Source organism: Perognathus longimembris, chromosome 7 (assembly GCF_023159225.1).
Source record: "Perognathus longimembris pacificus isolate PPM17 chromosome 7, ASM2315922v1, whole genome shotgun sequence".
In the NCBI taxonomy this organism is placed as follows: Eukaryota; Metazoa; Chordata; class Mammalia; order Rodentia; family Heteromyidae; genus Perognathus; species Perognathus longimembris.
In genome coordinates this window covers 16,202,036-16,224,912 of record NC_063167.1, presented here as the reverse complement: position 1 = coordinate 16,224,912, position 22,877 = coordinate 16,202,036, and the positions used below count along the sequence as shown (strand labels likewise).

General features: G+C 52.1%; 1 protein-coding gene across 3 annotated transcripts in view; it reads right to left on the bottom strand.

Annotated features, from left to right (window-relative positions):
- The window catches only part of Rps6ka1 (ribosomal protein S6 kinase A1), a 39,350-nt gene extending 16,770 nt beyond the window's left edge, over positions 1 to 22,580 (bottom strand). Inside the window, exons 1-7 of one of the 3 annotated variants that reach the window (XM_048350585.1) lie at positions 22,379 to 22,580; positions 15,260 to 15,304; positions 6,888 to 7,004; positions 6,556 to 6,637; positions 2,419 to 2,499; positions 2,170 to 2,249; positions 662 to 768 (exon numbers count right to left, since the gene is read on the bottom strand). In XM_048350585.1, coding sequence (XP_048206542.1) covers positions 662 to 768; positions 2,170 to 2,249; positions 2,419 to 2,499; positions 6,556 to 6,637; positions 6,888 to 7,004; positions 15,260 to 15,304; positions 22,379 to 22,441 — 575 coding nt within the window. In that variant the 5' untranslated portion in view covers positions 22,442 to 22,580. Of the gene's footprint in view, positions 1 to 661; positions 769 to 2,169; positions 2,250 to 2,418; positions 2,500 to 6,555; positions 6,638 to 6,887; positions 7,005 to 7,823; positions 8,625 to 10,026; positions 10,249 to 15,259; positions 15,305 to 22,378 lie in introns of those variants that run through there. The other 2 variants (XM_048350586.1, XM_048350584.1) reach the window with 2 other exon arrangements.
- Between the last annotated feature and the right edge of the window lie 297 nt (positions 22,581 to 22,877).

The following is a 22,877-nucleotide window of genomic DNA, read 5'->3' as shown; positions in this document are numbered from 1 at the left end:
GTTTCCCAAGTAGGTGGGAATATAGGTATATACCATTTTCAGCCTTGAGGTGTGCCTAACTGCAGATTCTATAACATCCCCTTACTTGCCCCTGAGTCCCAAGGTATCATTTAGATATTAAGGGAAATTCTAGAGAGGAACATATCAAGAAATGATCCTTTTTTTTTTTTTGACAGTTGTGAGGCTTGAAATCATGGCCTGAGCAGTGTCCTTGAGCTTTTCTGCTCAAGGATTGCACTCTATGACTTACACAACAGCTAGCTTTTTGAATGTTAATTGCAGATAAAAGTTTCACAGACTTTCTTGCCCTGACTGGCTTTGAACTGTAATCCTCAGATCTCCGCATCCTGATTAGCTAAGATTACAGGTATGAGCACCTAGCTCAAGGCATGATCTTCAATGGCAGCATCTCGGGTGTCATGTTGACTGAGCAATCAAAGGGAGACAACACAGCTGCCAGGAAGCTATCAGGCCTTGGTAATGGCAGGAAGGTAATTAGGTAGCCCCCAGTCACCCTGTTCTACCCCACCCATTTTTCAGAGCGCCAGAGGGAGCAGTTCCTGGAAAGAACAGCACCCACCACATCAGGTAGCTGTGATCTAGAAGAGGCCTGGGGCACTTAGTTCACTAGGGAGGGTGGGGAAGGCAGAGCTCTACTCACTTCTCAGGCTTGAGGTCTCTGTAAATGATGCCCAAGCTGTGCAAGTGGTCCAGGCCCAGAGCCAGCTCTGCCAGGTAAAACTTCACATCCTCTTCCGTGAACATAACCTGCAACGGGCCAGGGCCAGAGTGGAGGCGCCTCTGGCTGGAATCCCTCTTTCTCTGGAGCTGGGCCACTGAGCAGCCAGCAGCTTCCAGGGGTCCGCTCTCAGCACCACACACCAGAGCACAGAGGGCTTTGAAGGAGGGGGTAACTAACATCCAAGCCACTCACTGTGGAGATGTTTGGTAGTAACAGAAGGTGTGTCTAAGGAGAAGAGAACTGGAACAAACTGGCCTCTCCCCACACCACAGAGGGCTCTGCAGACAAACTAGGGCAAATTCATTTCTGATATGGAGTGATTTTCGACACAGTCCTAAAAGGGCATGAGGCTGGATGCTGGTAGCTCATGCCTATCATCCTGGCTACTCCAGAGGCTTGGAGATCTGAGAATCTCAGTTCAAAACCAGCCCAGGCAGGAAAGTCTAGGAGAGTCTAATCTCCAACAAACTACTTAGAAAAATCCAGAAGTAGTTCAAGAAGTAGAACACACCTTGAGCAAAGGAAGCTCAGGGACAGTGCCCAGGCCCTGAGATCATGCTTCAGGATTGGCACTAAAAAAAAGGGGGAGGGCAGGAGACCCAGTGTATATAGAATGATACTTTTTACCTAAGAAAGTGAAGGTAAAGATTCAGAACACTTGTTGCAAAAGGAACATGGGAAAGTTAAACAAGAAACCAATGGAAATGTTTCACCTAGGGGTGGGGAGAGAGAGGGGAAGAGGGTGGGTGGAAGACTATTTTTTTGTGTGTGTGCCAGTCCTAGCTAGGACTCGAACTCAGGGCCTGGTTGATGCCCCTGAGCTTTTTTGCTTAAGTTCAATGCTTGTGGCCAAGAAATGAATGAATGAACAAATGAATAAACAAACAAACAAAATTTTGGCTGATTAATTTGGGGATAAGAGTCTTGTGGACTTTCTTGCCCAAGCTGGCTTCAAACCACAATTCTCAGGCCTTAGGCACCTGAGGGGTGTGTGCCACCAGTGTCCAGCCTAGAAGACTTTCTAAAACTAATTTTTAATTTTTTTGTTTTCATTTTATTGTTTTTTGTTTATGTGGTACTGAGGAATTGAACCCTGGGCCTCATGCATGCTAGGAAAACACTCTACCGCTAAGCCACATTCCCAGCCCCTGAAAGACTTGATGGATACTTTTCTTTTGAATCACGTAAATGTTTGACCTATTCAAATATTAAAATAACATCTTTTTTTTGGTGCCAGTCCTGGGGCTTAGACTCAGGTCCTAAGCACTGTCCCTGGCTTCTTTTTGCTCAAGGCTAGCACTCTACCACTTGAGCCACAGCACCCCTCTGGCTTTTTCTATATATGTGGTGCCGAGGAATCGAACCCAGGGCTTCATGCACGCTAGGCAAGCACTCTACCGCTAAGCCACATTCCCAGCCCCACTCACCTCTTTTGAGAGCCGAGTGAAGAGGTCACCACCACGTAGGAAGTCCAGAATGAGATAGAGCTTGCCCTCGGTCTGGAAGGCTGAGAAAGGAGCAGAGAGCCATGCTGGACTCACCTGGGTTGTGACCTGTCCCCCCAGCCCTGGCCCCAGGCCTGCCAGGAGGGGGGTGGGGCAGGGTACACAGAAGCAGACCATGGGGAAGGGCTGACGCTGAGAAGGAAGGGAACTTGGGCGGGATCTGCGGCTCACCATAGTGTAGTTTCACCACAAATGGATGGTTGACATCAGCCAGGATGTCTCTCTCCATCTTGGTTCGAACACGGTCACGCACTGGCCAGAAGAGAAAGGAAGTCACCAAGAGCCTTTACGCCCAACACAGCCACCTTCCCAGCCCAACTATAGGCTCCCTTTTCGTTTATTCCTCTGAGCCTGTGCTTCTGAGATCCCCTCATCCACAGCCCTACAGACAGTCCATTTCCTTCTTCCTCCCTGGACCACCCTGGCTCTCAGTTCTAGGCCTGGCCTCTACTTCTGCCACTGGCAAAGCCCAAAGGGGGGACTCAGTACTTCACCCAGAACCCAGCCTACCTCCCACCACGTCCCATAGCAAGAGCCAGTGAGCACCTACTACTCCATTACACCCTATTTTCTGAGGTCCTGCAACTTTGACTCTGCGTATCTTTAACAGCTTCTTTTCATCAGACATAAAAATTCCCTAGTCTGTGTACAACACCTTAATAACAACAATAAAATATCTTACAAACTTCCCTCGTCTAGGCGCCAGGGAGAAGGGTTACCTGTGGTACTACATAAGACAGGCAGATTGCCTAGGCCTGAAACTGATTGATGAATCTGGCCAGGCTCTGATGGGGAGGGCAGTTATCAGCGGGTGGAGAAGGGTGAACGCAGAGGATGGATGGGAGTGACTACGCTTACATGAAAATACATGCGTGACAATATGCATGTATGAAAATAGAACAATGAAACCAATGGAAATTTTAAGAAGTAGGGGGAAGAAGCTGGGCGCTGGTGGCTCACAGCTGTAATCCTAGCTACTCAGGAAGCCGAGATCTAAGGATTGTGGTTCAAAGCCAGCTTGGGGCAGGAAAGTCCATGAGACTCTTATCTCCAATTAACCACCAGAAAAGCGGAAGTGGAGCTGTGGCTCAAACTGATACAGTAGTAGCTCTCAGCAAAAAACAGCTCAGAGACAGTGCTCAGGCCCTGAGCCCAAGTCCCACAGCCAAAAGGAAAAAAGAAAAATGAAGGGGGTAAGGAACTGGAGGCATGGCTCAAGAGGTAGAGTAATAAAAATTATTACTGTGCCTGTAATCCTAGCTACTCAGGAGGCTGAAATCTGAGCATGGAAATTCAAAGCCAGCCCAAGCAGGAAAGTCCATGAGACTCTTATCGCCCACCACCAGGAAACTGGAAGTGGCGCTGTGGCTCAAAGTGGTAGAGCACTAGCCTTGAGCTGAAGAGCTCAGGGACAGGGTCCAGGTCAAGAGTTTAAGCCCCATGATCGGCAAAAAAAAGAAGTTGAGTGAATGTCTGCTTTACAAACATAGGCTCCTAGTTTAATGCTAGTACCATCACTTAAAAAATTTATTACAATGGTAACTTTTCCGTGTGCTGGTAGTTCATGCCTGTAAGTCCAGTTATTCAGAAGGCTGAGATCTAGAAGACTGTGGTTCAATGTCAGCCAGACAAAAGGAGTACAAGAGATTCCATTTCCACAATAACTATCAGGGCTATGAATCACGGCTCAAGTGGTAGAAAGAATACCAGCCATGAAGAACAAAGTCTAACAAACTAAAGGCCAGGAGTTTAAGCCCCAGTAAGAGGGGCTGGGAATGTGGCTTAGCAGTAGAATGCTTGCCTAGCATGCATGAAGCCCTGGGTTCAATTCATCAGCACCACATATATAGAAAAAGCCAGAAGTGGTGCTGTGGCTCAAGTGGTAGGGTACTAGCCTTGGGCAAAAAGAAACTCAGGGACAGTGCCCAGGCCCTGAGTTCAAGCCCCAAGACTGGCAAGAAAGAAAGGAAGGAAGGAAGGGAGGGAGGGAGGGAGGGAGGGAGGGAGGGAGGGAGGGAGGGAGGGAGGGAGGGAGAGAGAGAGAGAGAGAAAGAAAGAAAGAAAGAAAGAAAGAAAGAAAGAAAGAAAGAAAGAAAAAGAGAGAGGAAAAGAGAAAAAAAGAGGAAGGAAGGAAGGAGAATGACAGGTTGATCAGTACATTGAAAATGAAAATAAAATCAAAGAAATTTTCCTTCTACAACTGATATATACCCATGTTTAAAAGCTTAAGAAGAAGGAAGAAGAAAAAGTGCTGCCTGGTAATTCTCTCTATCACCAGGCTTCTAGCTGACTTAACTCAGGCCCGGCTTCCTTCCCCACTGGGGGCAGCTTTGCCCTTGAGCCCTCAGATGGGGACTTCTGGGCTCCAGTGCTTGTGCTTTCCCTCCAGAGCATTTTTTCTGTTTTAATCCTTGTATTCCCTTTTCCAGATGCAGCAGGTGCTATGAGGTAATTAACTACCCCAGGTGTTTCCAACACACCTTATATTTCCAGCCATCTCAGGTGAACAGCTCCTCCTTCCCAGATGCCCTTTCTCTATCACCTTGGTGAAGAGAACTCCTAATCCAGTCCTCAAGGCGTACCTCACACGGCTTCTTCACGCGTCCCCCTGACCTCTCAGCAGTCTCTGTAAGGCTGCATCTCAGCCCCCTGTGCTCCCCAGGCTCAGACATCCATACACAAGGCTCACAGGACCATTGCACTGCATTTTCAGGGCAGGTTTGGCCTCTTGCATCCAGCCTGTGAGTGCTGGTCATAACTGAGATGTCTTTTCATCACCCTCTATAGCTCTGGGGAGTGACTCCCATCCATTAGGCTGCAAAAAACTACCATCAGGGCTGGGAATGTGGCTTAGTGGTAGACTGCTTATCTAGCATGCATGAAGCCCTGGGTTCCATTCCTCAGCACCACATACACAGAAAAAGCCAGAAGAGGCACTGTGGCTCAAGTGATAGAGTGCTAGCCTTGAGCAAAAAGAAGCCAGGGACATTGCTCAGGCCCTGAGTCCAAACCCTAGGACTGGCAAAACAAAACAAAACAAAACACACTACCATCATCCTGCAGATCCCTCATGGATAGGAGGAGCTGCCTATCCGTTCTTTTTTAAAAACTAATTTTTTAATTTATTTGTTATTTTGTTTTTGTTTATGTGGCACTGAGGAATCGAACCCAGGGCCTCTTGCATACCAGGCAAGCACACTACCACTAAGCCACCTTCACAGCCAGGAGCCATAGCCACACCAATCAAGGCTTGGCTTAGATTACACGGGATCAGTGGACACACTGACCTCGCAGGCCAGTCACAGTCAACAGCTGACTGAATCCACACCCTTCACATCCTTTTTAAGTTCCCAGAAATTTCAGATCGGGGCTTAGAGCTTCCTTCTGAACCTCTCTGCCACTCATCTCTGTGGCCCTGCTTCCACCCACCCTCTCTTAGGAGCCAAGCTGCTCCCACTGGACTCCACTTCTTTCACACTCTTCTGTACCCTGGAGCCAGAGAGTCTCCCTCAGATTCTTCTAGTATCATGGAGCCTGAGCACTGTCCCTGGCTTCTTTTTGCTCAAGGCTAGCACTCTACCACTTGAGCCACAGCGCCACTTCCAGCTTTTTTTCTGTATATGTGGTGCTGAGGAATGGAACCCAGGGATTCACGCATGCTAGGTGAGCACTCCACCACTAAGCCACATTCCCAGCCCCTTGCCTTTTTTTTTTTTTTTTTTTTTTTTTGGCAGTAGTAGGGTTGGAACTCAGGGCCTCATACTGGTTAAACTGGAGCTCTACTACATGAGCCAGTCAATCCCTTTTTGTGTAGATAGGGTCTCACTTTATGTATGGATCAGCCTGAAGTGCAATCCTCCTATTTGGTGTTGGCCTCTGTCACTGAAATGACAGGTACATGCTACTATGCCCAGCCAGGTGCTTGGGATGACAGGTGTCCATTGAGATTGGGATTGAGGTAAAGTCTCACAATATTTACGTCCAGTCTGGCCTTGAACCCCAATCTTCCACTCTCTGCCTCCCAAGTAGCTAGGATTTCTGGCTTGCACCAACTGTGCCTAGGCACACTACATTTACCCCACTATCTCATTCCAAATATTCACCTTCAGCCAGTCACGGCCAGCCTCTTGGTTTGAGGAGGAGGAAGGGAAGAGAGGTGACAGGGTGTAGGTCTGTTTTCTACCTCCATAGTGGGTGCTCTTGAAGATGGAACCACTTCCTTCATCAGCCCCAAGATCTGTGGACCTGGGCTTCTCCCTTAACTCTGGGCCCCAAATGGGTTCTGCCTAGGAAGGTGCCCAGACTCACCTTTCAATGTTGCCTTCTTCAGCACCTTCATGGCATATAGATGCCCACTGTCAGGCCGGGTGACCTTCCGTACCAGGAAGACCTGAGAAAGTAGAGGCAGAAAACTCCAGGGAGGAGCTGGGAGGAGGCTGAGTCGACTGGCTCTCATCTTCCACATTCTATGTTGACTTTAGCTTCCTTGAGCCCCAAGATGAACTTCTATTTTCCCTGGGTATCAGGGTGACCTCTCACCTTTGCCCTGTGACTCTAGTCAAAGGTCACCCCAGGTGAGCCCCTAGCCTCCACCTTGGACATGACTGGTGCTACCCTCCCAGCAGGAACTCATGACTCACTTTGCCAAAGGATCCTTGGCCCAGAACCTTGAGGAGCTCGAAATGAGATGGATCTGCTTTCTCGGAGCCTGCCTTGACGTGGTGCGTGATGGAGATCTCCTTGAGGACGCCCTCATCCTGACAGAGGGACAAAGCTGGTGGTAGGTACAGGGCTCTGCTCAGATAGCAGGGAATGTTGCCCATCCATGCCACGCCAACAGGCCTTGGCATACTCAACAAACCATGTTCCCGATGGGCGGGCTCTGAGATTCATGGGTTCCAACAGGGCTTCAAAGGCTAGGATGCCAAATCACCAAGGTGCTGGTTCAGGTAAGGTCCTGCACTGGTCACCCTGAGGGCTCTAGCCTGGCCAGGTCCCAAGGGGTAGCCCAGCATGGCCAGGAAGAGCAGACCCCCGACTCTGGCTGAGGTGCAGGGGACCTGTGAGGCCTGCCTGTGGGACTCCCCTCCCCCTGCTGTTTTGGTTTTGCCACAATAGGAAGTAACATTTGAGCTCACAATGGGGAGGTAGATCTGGCCTCAGTGGCTGGTCAGGATGAAATGAGGGGAATCACTGGCTATATGGAGAGGGTTAAATTACACAGTGGCCTAAGTGTCACCCAAATACCCCTTCAACCCATTAAGTATCAACCTGGGCTGGGTGGGAGTTAAGGCCAGAAACCCCATGCCTCACCTACCCAAACTTCCCTTGGAAGCCCTCTGTCAGGTCCCAGCTGGTCTAGGGCCTTCCGGCCCCTCCCCAATCTGTCAGTCTTGCCCTGACACCCTGAGGTGTCTCCTCATTTCCCCAGGAAGCAAGCCTGAGCTGGGTCCAACCACCCAGCAGGGCCAGACTTGGGCCAGGAGAGTCCGAAGCCAGATTAAGCCATAGTGGCTACTCAGGCACCTGTTCCAAGGGCTATGCCAGACTAGAGTCAGACATCCGGGCACACTCACCGGGTCCCGCCGGGGGCCAGGGCCGGGGCCAGGGGCAGGCAGTGAGGTCTGAACGATCCTGGGCCGCTGCTTCCTGGGTAGCCAGGGGAGCAGGGCCCAGAGCCGCAGACGGGGCAGCTTGGGATCCTGCTCCATCCGCTCAGCAGAGCCGGCACCATGGCAGGAGCAGGCAGTGCTGAGGAGGTGGCCAGGCCCAAAGCGGATGTGCAGGGTGAGGGCACAGGGGCTGGGCCCAACCCCAGGCAACCAATCGTTCAGGGCCTGTGGTTTCCCAGCTCCAGGCCTCCACCCTCACCCCACCTCCCTGGTGCCTGAGGGCTGCCCCCTGGCCCTCCCCCATCCTCCTGTGGGCTTAGAGAGGGAAAGCCTCATGCTGACCCAGCTGCTAGTGGTTTGGTACCCAGGAGGCAGAAACAGGTGCCTAGTATGTACAGGCAGATAAGGAGACACCAATAGGCAGAGGCAGGCAGTCAACAGGTGGAGATTGATACAAAGACAAGCATCCAACAGGCAGGACTAGAAAGGCACACATCACATGCATATACGTATGATTACATAAACGTATACATACACAAAAACATATATATACAGCAGACAGTGAAGTAAAAGGACTTAGGCTCAACAGGCAGAGATAGAGACTTTCACCTAACAGCAGGGAGAGGTGGAAACTGAGGTCTAAAAGGTAGACAAGATCCTAGGACCAACATGCAGACAGAAGCAGATATGAACACATCAGGTAGAAACAGATGAGAATAACAACCCAACAGGTAAAGACAGAAGGGACCCAAACCCACTGGGCACCTAACATGTGGCATGTGACAACAGACACTGATTAAACAGAGTCAGAACCTGAGACCCAACAAGAGACAGGTGGGCAGCAACACAGCCAGAGTAAGTGAGATCCACGCAGACTGACAGATGCCCAGGACAAAGGCAAGTGACAGGGCAGAGATTGCCAGAAAAAAAGAGTGAAGGGCAGATCTGTGCATTCTTGTTGGTATACAGCTGGGGCTGTGGAGAACAACGAGGTGGAGAACACAGCTGCTGGCATGCAGCACTCCCGTGTTGGTGGCCAATCCATCTCTAAGGTCTCCTGTTTCCCCTGAACAGGGTCTAGGGCTGCAGGACTGCTTGAGGGGACCATCTCTGATTGCATTTTTTTTTTTTTGTTTTTTGTTTTTTTGGCCAGTCCTGGGGCCTGGACTCAGGGCCTGAGCACTGTCCCTGGCTTCTTTTTGCTCAAGGCTAGCACTCTGCCACTTGAGCCACAGCGCCACTTCTGGCCATTTTCTGTATATGTGGTGCTGGGGAATCGAACCCAGGGCCTCATGTATATGAGGCAGGCACTCTTGCCACTAGGCCATATCCCCAGCCCCTCTGATTGCATTTTGATGACTTTTGACTCTGATCAAAAGCTGTTAACTTCTTTTGGGGAACAGGAAACTGAAGCACAGAGAATAGCAACAGCCAAAGCAAACCAGTGGATGAAATGACTTAAGCCAAGTCCCTCCACTGGACCCTGCCTGGCTGGAACAGCAGTCTCAGTGCCAGGGAAGGGTGGGCAGGTAAGTCCCCTTCCTTCCTACCTACCCAAGCCATCCTTCCTCTAAGTCCTAGGACCAGTATGGAACTTCCCACCCCTGGATCTTTGTTTTGTTTTGGTTTTTTGCCAGTCCTGGGGCTTGAACTCAGGGCCTGAGCACTGTCCCTAGGCTTCTTTTGCTCAAGGCTAGCACTCTACCACTTGAGCCACAGTGCCACTTCTGGCCTTTTCTGTATATGTGGTGCTGAGGAATTGAATCCAGGGCTTCATGTATATGAGGCGAGCACTTTACCACTAAGCCACATTCCCAGCCCTTGACCCTCAAAAACAACTCTGTCTTCAGGAGACTCTCTCTGACAATAGGAGAGTGGGTTTAACAGCCCTACAAAAACCAGGCAAATAAGACCCCTGTCTAATGTGTAACTTCCTAGAGAGACAGACAGAAACTATGGCTCAGAGAGACTGAGATAGCTTAAAGCCACACAGCAATCCTCGTCCATCCTAAAATCTGCGTCTCTGCTTGTCTTGTCTGTCTCTGACAGAAAACTTCCTGGAAACAGATGCAGCCACCAGGCAACCCCAGGGGACAAAGCCACCCCTCACCCCTGCCCCCCAATCTTGGTGACAGACACTGCTGGAGGCAGGTCACTCTTGGCTCACCTTTCTGAGACAGGAGACTGGATCTCTCTCAACTCTGGGGAACTCTGCCGGGGTCTGCATGGTTGGGGCTCAAGCTAGTGGCCAGAGGGCCCCGTTATTCCTCATACTTCTGCTTTTTGTTTTAGCTTTCTTGCCCCAGAAGGCAGGGTCCCTGGCCCCCCTCCTTCTCACTTCCCCCTCAGCAGGGAGGAGTGGCTGAAGATGTGCAGGCTGCCTTGCTGAAGAGGGGATACTACAGACCCCCAGCCTATGGCCCAGGGAGAGTCCAAGGGATCAAGCCCTCCCCTCCCTCCCTGTCTCCAGACCCTAAGGAAGGAAGACAGGGACACATCAGTGGAATGATGATGAAGTGGTGACCCAGCAGGCATCAAGCTTCCACAAACATCCACCTGGGAGGCCTGAGAACAGCGGAACAGGGGAGCTTAGCTACTCCTTTCCTGACAGCACCCCTGCCATGACTGTGGCCCCCAGGAATGGCAGTTGAGGGGACCAAATCCTGCCCCCTCTCAACGTCTCCCCTGAAGAAGCCAGTCTCAGTCCCTGGGGTAGGCAAGAGGGCTGAAAAGCCAAGAGAAGGTGTGGCTGCTGAAGGGAGAGGTTCACCAGGCCCTGCCCACTTCCGTGTGGCAGCACCTCCCCCGCCCCCTAGCAAACCCACAGGAACTGACATGTGCTCTGATCATCGGAAACCCTCTCCTTAGACAATCCTATGTAGAAGTGCATACCTCCCCCCCCCAACACACACACAAGGACTTCCCCTTCCCTGGCAGGGCCTACAACAGCAATCAGAAGCCCTGTAGGGGCTAGGAAAGATGCCTCCCTTCCACCAAGGCCCCTGTGGCTTTCTCAGGCAGGGGCAGCTGCCCCAGGAGCCTAAAGTTCTCAGCTCTCTCCCCAACTTTCTCAGAAGCAGGGGAAGAATGGCTTTGGCTAGCAGGCTACCAGAAGCGACAAGAGGAAGGAAACACTCTCAGAACTGGCTTTGCTGAAGGGCGTGGGGGGCCTGAGGCTCTGGTAGCAGGAGGGGGAAGGACAACCACCAGCCCACATCTCTGAGTCCCTGCCCAGTTCACCCCACAGACACTTCCTCTTTATTTACTTCCTCCCACAGAGCAGCTGAGACGGAAGCCCAGAGCTTCACCATGTTGCTCTCCTAGAGTCCCCACGGTGGGCTCCCCTGGCCCAGCTGCGGTCAAGCCCACCTGACAGTCTCTGGCCCTAATGGGCACCACAACAGTCCCTTCCCCAGCTGGCAGCCTGTGGGTCCTCCCAAGGGGTGTGTCTAGGTGTATCTCCCAGCATGCCTCTCAGCAGTGAGGCCAGACTGACCCTTCCTGGGTCAGGCCTGGCGTGGAGCAATCTTGAGAATTGCGCCTTGCACTGAAGGGGCATTTAGTGCACATGGACATTCTTTGCTCTGCCAATGTGGGGTCCACCAGGCCTGTGCTTGCCACTGGGATAAAGAGCCTGTGGCTCAGCTCCAAGGGGAGGTGTCACAATCTCCATGTCAGAGATGAGAAAACTCGCCTCAGGGACAAAGTGACTTGCTGGAGGCCACAAGTAGCAAGGGGGAGTGCAAAGAGCAAAGCCGGAGCCTGACTGCTTCCCACGTGGACACTTATCTGGTTCACCAGGGCTCCCTGCAAGGCCTCTCTGTGGGCATTAGGCACCAGCATTGTGCCACTCCATTGGACATCGCTGACAGCTCCTGCCCCTGCTACGGCCAGGCCAAAGCAGGACTTGACGTCAGGCAGCACGGAAAATAACACAACTGTTCTGTGACCGAACTATGCTGTAATCAAGGTGCTGTGGCTGCCCAGAAATGGAGACTATCAAGCAAGAAAGAGCTGGAGAGACCTGGGCAGGGGACAGTCAGCTGGCTCCCAAGAATGATATTGGCTGGGCAGAAACAGGAAAAACAGCACAAAGAAGGATCAGTGGGAATATGGCCTAGTGGTAGAGTGCTCGCCTTGTATCCATGAAGCCCTGGGTTCAATTCCCCAGCACCACATATATAGAAAACGGCCAGAAGAGGTGCTGAGGCTCAAGTGGTAGAGTGCTAGCCTTGAGCAAGAAGAAGCCTAGGGACAGTGCTCAGGCCCTGAGTTCAAGCTCCAGGACTGGCAAAAAACAAAAACAAAAAAACAAAGCAGGACCAGTGTAAGCAAGGGGCTTGAGGCCTATGTGCCTGGTCTTCAGCAGCTGGATGCTTCGGGACAAATTTCTCTCCCTGTCTGAACCTTACTTTCCTTCTTGGTAAAATGAAGGTTCAAACTACAGGCTCCACCCTCAGAAGGATGTTTCTAGGAGCAAAGTGGGCCATGGAGACAAAGAAGCATTGTACACAGCACTTCTCTCTGCCACGGGGTCTCCCTCGGACAGGCTGAAGGGCCAGCGCACGGGCAAAGGTCCCAGGTGCTGGAAAGGTAGGTTAACCTACTCTGGCCATTCAAGGGAAGTTGCTCCTAATACCTGAGGTTCCCCAAAGCCCACAGTCACATCCTGCCTGAGCTCCGGCCAAGGGAGCAGGAGGGATCTGAGAGGGATCAGGGTTTCATAAACAGGAAGAGAGGAGGGGAGGGGGGAGACACTCTGCTCTCAAAATAGACCTGAAGGCGCTTCAAAGGGGTCCAGCTCCGGAGATAGCTGGAAGAGGGGCCTAGGATGCCCAGTCCACTCCCAGGAAGGAAGGGAGGCCGTGTGGCACTCCAGTGTCCCCAGGTGCTGATGGAGTCCCAGGAGCGCTAGCCCTGCACTGGCTGTCCATGCTATAAGTTGCCAAAACCCCAAACACCCTTTTTGCCTAAAACGAACAAAATAAACAAGCATTAGACAACACTGTGCCATAAACTTTGTTGGAAACTATTAATTTATACACCTCTCATATGTCTTCCAGGTGGTTCTAAGAGGTAAGCTCTAGTTCTTGTATAGGAAAGGAGCCTGAGGCTTGGAGACACAAATTACTTACTTGCCTCAGGTTACAGGCAAAGGAGACAAAGAAGGAGGCTTCTAAACTCAGGAGGCTGGGCTCTTGGTCCCCTCCCCTGTCTCTTCTCCACCTGAAAGGCTAACTTCTTTTCTTCCTGCTACCTAAATCTGGCCATCCAAATGCCAGCCAACTGCTAGCTCTGCAGGGTGGACAGCCAGGAACCCAACAGCTACCCAATCCTTCTTCTTCTGCCACACACAACAGTGACCATCTGTCTGGTCTGTGCTCATCCTGGAGCTCAGATACCACCAGCTGGGGCTTGAATGTGCTCATCTCATCATCACCGGGAGAAACGTGGGCACTTGGAAGCAGGTATATGTCTCTGCCCAGAATGGAGGTTCTATATGCCCAGGACCATGTTCTTCCCTTGTCATAATACCTGCCACATGGCTTTCCTATGGCCACCTTCCCTCCAAGACTGAGGGCTCCCTCTAGCTAGGGAATGTTGACTTCATTTTAGGGTCTCTCAGTGCCACAACAAGGTGCACTGAACGTCTAATGAGGGGTAAAAATGCCAGTTCATTCCGATACCCAGTGATGAGATCCTGAGCGCCCCCTGGTGTATGAAGCCCAGAAGTGAGCACTGAGAGATACTGGTGTTTGGAGCAACAGAGATGAATGAGCTGCTTGGTGTCCCGGGCTGGAATTTCAAGTCATAGATGGCTATGCACCCCCTCTTTAGGAAGGAATGTGGGCTCTGTAGAGCACGGTGAGAACTAAATGCAAAGCTTGTGGTGTGGTGCTAGGTGAGGGTTCCCCTCTTTCTCTTCCTTCATTGGAAGAGATTCTCGCTGCCTTACCATCTCCAGCTTGTCTCCCTCGCAACCCAAGAATATTCTGCTCCAGGACAGGAGCCATACCTGGGGAGTGAGTGGAGATTCCAAGGCTGGGCAAGCTCCTGCCCTCTCCCAGGAACTAGAAAGCCTCTCTGAGGCTGGCGGTGAGTGAGAAGTTGCACTCTCCACCAGATCCTCAAAAGCGATCAATTCTTCTACAACCTCCAAAACCTCAGCCCAAAGATCTGAACCCCTGCTTCTCCACTAGGACCCACAACCCTTTCACTTTATTACTACAAAACCAAGGGCACCTTCTTTGGAAAATGACTCTCCAGACATAGACAAGAATAAACCAGGGGGTCTAGGCTACATGGTTTAAGGCCTCAATACCCATGCCAAGGTAACCAACAGAAGAGGGGGTAGGAACCTGTTTCCTACCTTGCTCCACCCCACTCAGCTCAGTTACCTTATCTTAGAAAGTTGAGTCAAGGTAAACAGCAGGACCAACCCTGACTCCATCTCAAAGGTCAAGCTTCTGCTCAGCAGGCACCAGCCGAGGAGGTGGGTGGGGCTAGTGGCAGGAAGTAGAGCTGAGCAATGTCCTGTTCATGCATTCACCCTGCTGGCGCTGCAGCCACCGTGTACCAAGGAGTTACCATCTCCTTTGTCCTCCACACCACCCCTGTGGACTATCTTTTCCCAAATGACAGAAAAGGACACTGAGACTCAGAAAGGAGAAGAGCTTCTGGGCCAATGATGGAGTTGGAGCCAGGACTCGAACCCAGGTTTGTCCATGCTTGGCTTTTGCCCAGTGGTTTCCAATGACAGAGATGAGAAAGCCAAGGCCCAGAGAAGACAAGGGATTCACCTAAGGTCATATAACTGTCACCTAGCCTCTAGTGCATTTGGCAACACATAAAACCAGCAACAGGGTCTGAGAAGCTGTGGGAAGGACCCAAGGGAAGCAGTGATAGAGGAGAGAGGAGTTGTTCCTCCTCCTCGGAGCCACTTGCCAGGCACTGGGCCTGGTTAGACTAGAAGTCACCGGGTTGACCCAGTACTACCATTCCAGCTCAAGGGCCCAGATGCCTTCAGGCCTTGTCAGGCCCAATCCTACAAGAAGCTTAGGTGAGGTCCTGTCTTAAGAGCTACCCAGACCCCATGAGTAAATAAATCTAGGAAGTATCTGTACTGGTGTGGGTGACAAGTAGCCAGCGCTCCAGCCTGGACCTGCTCCTGACCCCTGGCCTGTAGCCTATTAAATGAGAAGGACGGAACAATTGAGTTCTATTGCCCACAGCTGCCACTAGGATTAGGCAGAATCAGAGCAGGAAGGCTGAGCTGCACACAGGGATGAGAGGCCAGGGCTTTTGTGTCCAGGTGGGGCAAGGACAGGCCTCTCTCCTCCAAGGTCATGCAAACAGTACCTCCACATCCCCGAGCCCAGGAACCTGGCCTGGGTCCTCACCTTGGATGGCTGAAGTCCAGCTTCTTCTCCTGACGCCTGTCCATTCTGGAAAAGAGAAAAGAAATTGGGCAGGAGGGCTGGCAATGTGGCTTAGGGATAGAGTGCTTGCCCAGCATGCATAAAGCCCTGGGTTCCATTCTTCAGTATCACATACACAGAAAAAGCCGGAAGTGGTGCTGTGGCTCAAGTGGCAGAGTGCTAGCCTTGAGCAAAAAGAAGCCAGGGACAGTACTTGGGCCCTGAGTTCAAGCCCCAGGACTGGAAAAAAAAAAAAAAGAAATTGAGCAGTACTGTCAGAACTTACCAAGAAGAAGAAAGTTGTACATCTGGGCCACCCCTTTTTAGCTGTTCCCAAGGTGGGGCATGGAGAGGATCAGGAGTCCTAGCTGGGCCCCCTCTACTTACATTTGCTTTTACATGAGGGTGCAGTACCAAGTACCAAGCCCTCTGGCAACTGCTCACAATCCAGGCTAAACAGTCCCCAGGCCAGGATTCTCTCCTTACTTTCTGCCTAGCAACTTGAAAGAACCAAGACAGCTAGGTACTGGTGGCTCACACCTATTTATAACCCTAGCTACTCAGGAGGCTGAGATCTGAGGATTGTGGTTCAAAGCCTACCCTGGCAGGAAAGTCCATGAGAGTTTTATCTCCAGTTAACCACCAGAAAGCCAGAAGTGGTGCTAGCCTTGAGCTGAAAAGCTCAGAACAGTGCCCAGGCCCAGAGTTCAAATCCCACAACCACAAAAAAAAAGAGAGAGAGAAAGAGAGAGAGAGAGAAGCAGCAGCAGCTGAAAGTGGAGAATCTCAGGGACAGTGCTTAGGCTCTGAGTTCAAGCCCTAGGACCCACCCAAAATAATAATAATCAAGACAAACTGGGAAATTCTTTTTTTTTTTTGCCAGTCCTGGGCCTTGAACTCAGGGCCTGAGCACTGTCCCTGAGCTTCTTTTGCTCAAGGCTAGCACTCTACCTCTTGGGCCACAGTGCCACTTCTGGATTTTTCTGTTTATATGGTGCTGAGGAATCGAACCCAGGGCTTCATGCATGCTGGGCAAGCACTCTACCACTAGGCCATATTCCCAGGCCCAAACTGGGAAACTCTTGCAAATTAACCAACTATGAGAGACCTCAATTTACCAATCTGTAACACAGGGGTAGTTGGTTTGACCCCATAGAATTTCTACAAAGGTGGAAGGATTCAAAGTCTTGGTGTGTCCAGCCCAGAGACAATGGCTGCCCTGCCTTGCCTCCCTCCCTCTGTCAGGTGGAGACCGGTGGCCTGCATTGCTTCCACTGACTTACTACAAGGACCATTTACACACAGTTTTACCCTTCCCAGTAAACGGGGCGTCCCAGCAGGGCAGAGATGAGGGCTTGGTGCTAACAGCTGCTCTTCTGAGCCTCTGCTGCATGCCAAGTTGGACTCAGTGCCTCATACCTGTGGCATTATTTAATCCTTATATCAACCCTGGGGTGGCGGGGGTGGGGTGGGTAAGTTCTTGGCCCCTTTGGCAGAGAAGGAAACTAAGGCTCAGAGGTAAGCAGCGATAGTGCCTAAGATCATACCACTAAAAAGTGGGAATTCACAATGGTCCCAAACCCAAGGAGTGCTCATTAACGTTCTGCTTGGGAAAACCACTCATCCCGGCCAGGGAGAGGCAGGCATTAGGGCCCCTTTCCCAGCAATCCTGCCTCTTCCAGATTTTAAACCAGCTAGGAACTAAAACCCAGGGGTGTACCAAACTCAGCCTGTCCGTTCCTGTGTGCCGGAATGATGAGGAACTATCACGACCCCTCCTGGCACAAAGAGTGTGGAGAGACAAACAGGAGGTTTCTAATTGCTAAGAAGACCCAGCCTAGGGAAGGTCCGAACTTTGGAGCCAGGAGCCGGGTCCACAGGGCAGCTGGGGCCTTGCCTGGCTGCAGTAGGCACAGCTGGGCTCTGCCTATTACATAATCTCCCTGCTCCTGGAGCGGCTCCCCATTGTCACTCCCGGACATCCTTCCTGTCCCCCTGAGTCCCTTCAATGCCACTAATTCTCCCCTGGAGCCAAGTCTTCTGCAGACTTCTATACACACACACACACACACACACACACACACACACACACACACACGCTGCTATGTCTCAGCCTGGAGAGAACAGATAAGTTGGTCAGGAATGCTTTTGTAAACTGAGTTCAAGTTCACCCAGCATTCTAGACCCTTGACATGGAAATTGTTCCAAACATGATCACAGACTACCCATCAGCCTCTTCCTGCTCCAAACCCTCATCCTTCCCCAAATCAAGGGTGTCTGTTATACTCTACTCAATCACTGAATATTTATTAAGAGCCTTTATGGAGTCAGGGCTCACACCTGTGACCCAAGCTACTCAGGAAGCTGAGACCTGAGGATTGAAGTTCAAAGTCAGCCCAGTTAATCAGGAGAAAGATACAAGTGAAAGTGTGGCTCAAGTGGTAGAGCACAAATCAGCCTTGAGTGAGGCCCAAGTTCAAGCCCCAGAATTAGCACCAAAAAAAAAAAATTAAAAAGTGATATACTTCATCAGATGGCTGCTAAAGTAAATGAAAGAATGCCTATAAATATATGGACTGTAACTGGTCTACAAATCGCAGCCATTATTGTTATTGGATCCTATTTTTGAGCTAAACCTAATAACCTGAGGCCCTGATTAGAGCCATTTGTTTCACACCTCAAAGTGACTTGAACAAGAGCCTTGTCACTTTGGCATAAGTGATACTTGATCCAAATCAAATGGCACCTCTCTATCCATACAATCTCAAGCTCTTCTCATACTCTTTTGGGTCCCATAGCACAATCACACAGGAGAACTCCGGAGGAGATCCTCCTGTCTTGCCCATCATCAGCTTCTTGGCACTGAGCAAGGATCCAGCAAATAATTTGTCAAATACAAAGTCAACCCAGGGCTGGGAATGTGGCTTAGTGGTGGAGTGCTTGCCTAGTGTGCATGAAGCCCTGAGTTCAATTCCTCAGTACCACATAAACAGAAAAAAAAATGGAGGTGGCACTGTGGCTCAAGTGGTAAAGTGCTAGCTTTGAGCAAAAAGAAGCTCAAGGACAATGCCCAGGCCTTGATTCAAGCACCAGGACTGGCAAAATAAAAAATAAAAATAAAAAAGTCAGCCCAGCAACAAAAGCCAGAAGTGCAGAGCACATTCTGTTACTCCCATCTTCAGTTAAGGGATTCACCTAAGGTCCCTCAGCTAGCAGGTGGCAGCCATGGGACCATAACCAGTCATGTGGCTGCAAGCCTAGATCCCTGTTGAGAGAAAGGAAGAGGTGTGTGCACCCAGCGGTGCCTGTCTTTTGATTGAGCCTGGATGATTCAGGGGACCCTGTCCCAGTTCTTCCTGGTTGGCAGGGTCACTGGCCTGGGTGCCATCTTCATAGAACCCCACACCTCTAACAGCTCTCTTACGAGGAGAGTGGGTGGCACAGAGAAAGGACTGAGGGGAGCAGAGAGGACGACAGAAGAGCCTGAGTACCAAGAGGTTAAGGGTCATCTTCCCTCCAGGTTTAATGGAAGGAAGAACCCAGCCCATGCTCACACTGGATGGTGCAACCACAAAGACACAGCCACTAACCTAGGCTCTACCAGGCATTTACTTTGGCCTTGGGTCTGTCACATTACACTATCACATTACACTGCAGAGCCTCAGTTTCCTCCCTTGAACTATAAGGGCAAGTCTGTCTTCCTGGCAGCTGCACTCTCTTGCTTGGAACAGTACTCATCACATAAGAACTGAATGAATGAATGGGCCAGCAATGCTGACCTTGTAGAATGAAGTCCTTTTCTAAAAACACTTAGGACTGTGGACATGGCTTAGGATATAGCTCAGAGGTAGAATACCTGTCTAAGTATGCAATGAAACGCCCTGGGTTCAATCCCTAGCATGGCAAAAACGAAAAAGCCTGATACAGGGGAAGGCGCTATGACCTCAGAGCTAGGGGTCACACTATTCATGAGGACAGCTGCCTAGGACCCTCTAGACTACTGTGCCCCCTTTCCAGGGGTTGGCTCCCTGTTGAGAAGAGGGGCCCAGGGCAGCAGCTGCAGAAGCTGAGCAGCAGAGCTGATGGAGAAAGGCAGCATGTGTCCCACAGGCAGGAAGCAGCCGCAGGAACTGGGTTCTAAGCCCAGCACGGGCAGCCTTGTGCACGCTGGAGGCTGGGGCGGGGGCCAGGTGCCAGGGCATACCAGCCCTCAGCAAAGGCGTCTGCCAACATCCAGAGCTGCTCTTGGAGCACCTTCCACCAGGGCCAATTCGAACCCAGTCTATGCCCATCCGGAGTCTCCTTGTTTGGGTGGAAGACCGTAAGAAAGTGGGGTTCCGGTCCTGGCTCTGACATTTAAGCACATGCCTGCTCTCTAAGCTGAATTTTCCCATCTGACAATGGGAGTAATAATCCCTATCTCTAGAAGTTGTAAAAATTAAAAAAGTATAGATCTGGGTGCTGGTGGCTTACAACTGTCATCCTAGTTACCCAAGAGACTGACATCTGATTGAGGTTTGAAGCAAGCCCAAGCAGACTCTTATCTCCAATGAATCACTAAAAAGCCGGAAATGGAGCTGTGGTTCAAGTGGTGAAGTGCCAGCCTTCAGCAAAAATAATAATAATAATAATAATAAAGAATAGTACCCAGGCCCTGAGTTTAAGACCCAGAGCCAGCATCAAAAAAAACAAAAAAGAGACAGGGCTGAGATGTAGCTCAGTGGCAAAGCGCTTGTCTAGCAAGTGCGAAGTCCTGGGTTCAATCCTCACTACCAAAAAAGAAAAGACAAATATATACATATGTGTATATATATATATATATATTTTTTTTAAAGACATACATAGGTGAAGTGCAGTGAGGTGGACGGTAGACAGTAGAGCTGTGTGGCAGGACCAGGCCTGGAGACAAGGCCAGGGAAGGCCTAGGCAGAAGCAGAATGCTCACCCACACTTGCAATGGGTTTGCTTCACCTGGGCCACACCCTGGGCCAGGCCCTGCCTCCCAGCAGCCTATTTCCAGTATCATCCTAATACAGAGCACCAGTACAGATCCCAGGCCTCTGCCAAATGTCCTTGCCAGAACCTTACCAGCCTCCTTCCTAGCCAGGAGCCTCCGGCAATGGCGCCAGTACCTGCAGGTCAGGCTGCTGTATCGCTTACATGTCACCTGGGCTAAGAACAGCAAGGCCCTGTTCTCCAGTGAGAACAATTCAACCTGAACCCCGGCTACCCCAAGCCTCTTGTTACCCAAACAATACCACCCAGTCCCTGGCACCTCCACAGGAGGGAGGAGGAGACATCGGCAGCAGAACCCAAGTTCAGCACCCTCCCAGGCCCAAGGAACAGAACTAGAATTTAGCTCCTGTCACTGGAGAAATACAGGCCCAGACAGGCTGAGGACTGCCTGAGGGTCACACAGCACTTCCAAAGTGAAACTCCTAGAAAAATCTTCCCCCTACTCTGAAACTCACCAGTCTCCTCTTACAGAATTCAGGTGCAGTCTACTCAAACCAGGATAAGTTTTCAGTTTAACCTGGCCCCTGGTAAGGCTGGCCCTTGCCTGAGGATTTCCCAAAGGGAAGCAGCAAGTAGTATCCCAGAGAATGGAGGAGCTTTTAGGGTGTCTGTCTACTCTTGTTACTTGTGAAACCAAGGGGAAGTGCAGGGCTAAGTGTCTCCCTAGACATTCTCATCCTAGCTCTACCTCTTCTGGAAGTCTAGGTCACAGGAGCATGCCTGGGCAAAGGAAGACACTTCTGAGCCTCCTCCAGCCACCCCCAGGCCTTGCGCCCAGTGCTGGTGTACGTGTTGGGGAGGGGGGTGTGGAGGGGCTGCAGAGGGCACCTAAAAGGGTGAGTCAGCGGGAGAACCTCTGAGCAGCCATGTAGGGCCTGTAAAAACCCGGTGGCAAGAATCCCAGAGCAATTTACTTCAAATTGCGCCTTCAGGTCGGTTACCTAATCCAGCCGCGCCCACCCTCCAATAGCCAGTGTTGGCCATCCCTTTAAAGGGGCAGCACACCCCAGGTGCTGGCAAACCAGGTGTTCATGCCACCAGTCTCCACCTGTGGTGGAAGAACAGAAGAGAGGACAGAGGCTAAGGCCAAGAGCTCAAGAAAGGAGGAATATCACCTGGGCATCAGGGTCAACAAGGTGCCCACCCCTTCCTACCTCCTTGCCCCCAACAGGTTCCCTTAGGGACAGTTTCCACCAACTGCCTTCCCAGTATGAGGCCAGGGGAAAGTTTTCAACCTGCCAATTCGGGGCTTGACCTTGACCCTGGGGGTCACAGGGCACTGGAAAAACTGACCTTCTGCGTGCTCAGGGCCTGTCACTACAAAACCCTCAGAGGAAGACAGTTGCCTCTGGGAGAAAGGAGGTGGCAGAGGCCACACTCCCCAAGGGCCCAAGCCTCACTATGGAAGGGGAAACAGGAAGGAAGGCAGACACACGGTGTACCCCCTCCAGAATTCATCTTCAAAAGGTCTAAGGGCTTTTGGCCACTCTCTTCGGCACAGCCTGGGGCAGGGGACACTAGGTGTCCTTTAGCCCTAGCCTTGGGGCAAAGGAAACCAGGAGCTTCAGCTCCGCTCCGCGGGGGTGGTGTCATTCCACATTCCACAACTGCCAGGGATCCAGAGGGGCAGCTCCCGCCTAGGGTCAGCGGTGAGGCGGCGAGCAGGGAACGTCCTGGGGCGGGGGGAAGGCCGCTGGGGCTCGTGTGGGAGGGTGTCCTGTGATCCTCGTCCCTACTAGAATTCCAGACATCTGAGCCAAGCCCTGCCTGTCTGCATGAATGGAGGATCTATGACAGCTCCCCAAAAGATGCCAGGCGAGTCAGGTTCTAGAGATGTGGAGTGAAGGGGCCGGATCCCAGCGTCCTGGGGGGTCCCCTCTGCCGGCTTGGGCACGGAGGGAACCCGCGCTGGGCGGAACTGTCCCGTGCACACGCACACCGGGAGCGCAGGGGGGTGGAGCCGGGCGGTGTGGCAGGAGAACCCCGGGCACCCGCCGGGCTGCAGCGGCGCGGCGAGCCGCCCCGCCCCTGTGCGGATCCGGGCTTGCTGGCCGAGGGCGCCCGTCCCCCGCCCCGCTCACTCACCTCCGGGTCCAGCGGCACCAGCTCCATATGCGGCCAGGGCTCCTTGAGCTGGGCGAGCGGCATCGTGCCGCCGCCGGGCCAAGGCCCCGGCTGCGCCCCCTCCCGTCTCGGGGGGCTCCCAGGTTCCGCACCCGATCCCCGCGCGCCCCCGAGTCCCTCGCGCTCAAGCTGGGCCGTCCGCCGCCGCAGCCGCCGAGGCACTCGCACTCCGGCTCCCTCCGTCACCCGGCGCCGCCGCGCCCATTGGCTACCTGGGACGGGGGCGGGGATTCCGCGGCCACGCCCCCTGGCCCCCGCGGCGCGGCATTCCCGGCGCGGACCCCCGCCCCCGCCGCGTCAGGAGTCCGGCCCCGCCTCCACCGCAAGCCCCTCGCCCGGCCACGCCCACGGAGCCCCCGCCAGCTCGCACTTCCCTGGTGGGGTCCCCGGGCGCGGGTCACCCCAGAGCCACCCGTCTCCGCTTCCTAGGCTCCTTTGGAATCCCAGCCCGCCTCCGTGC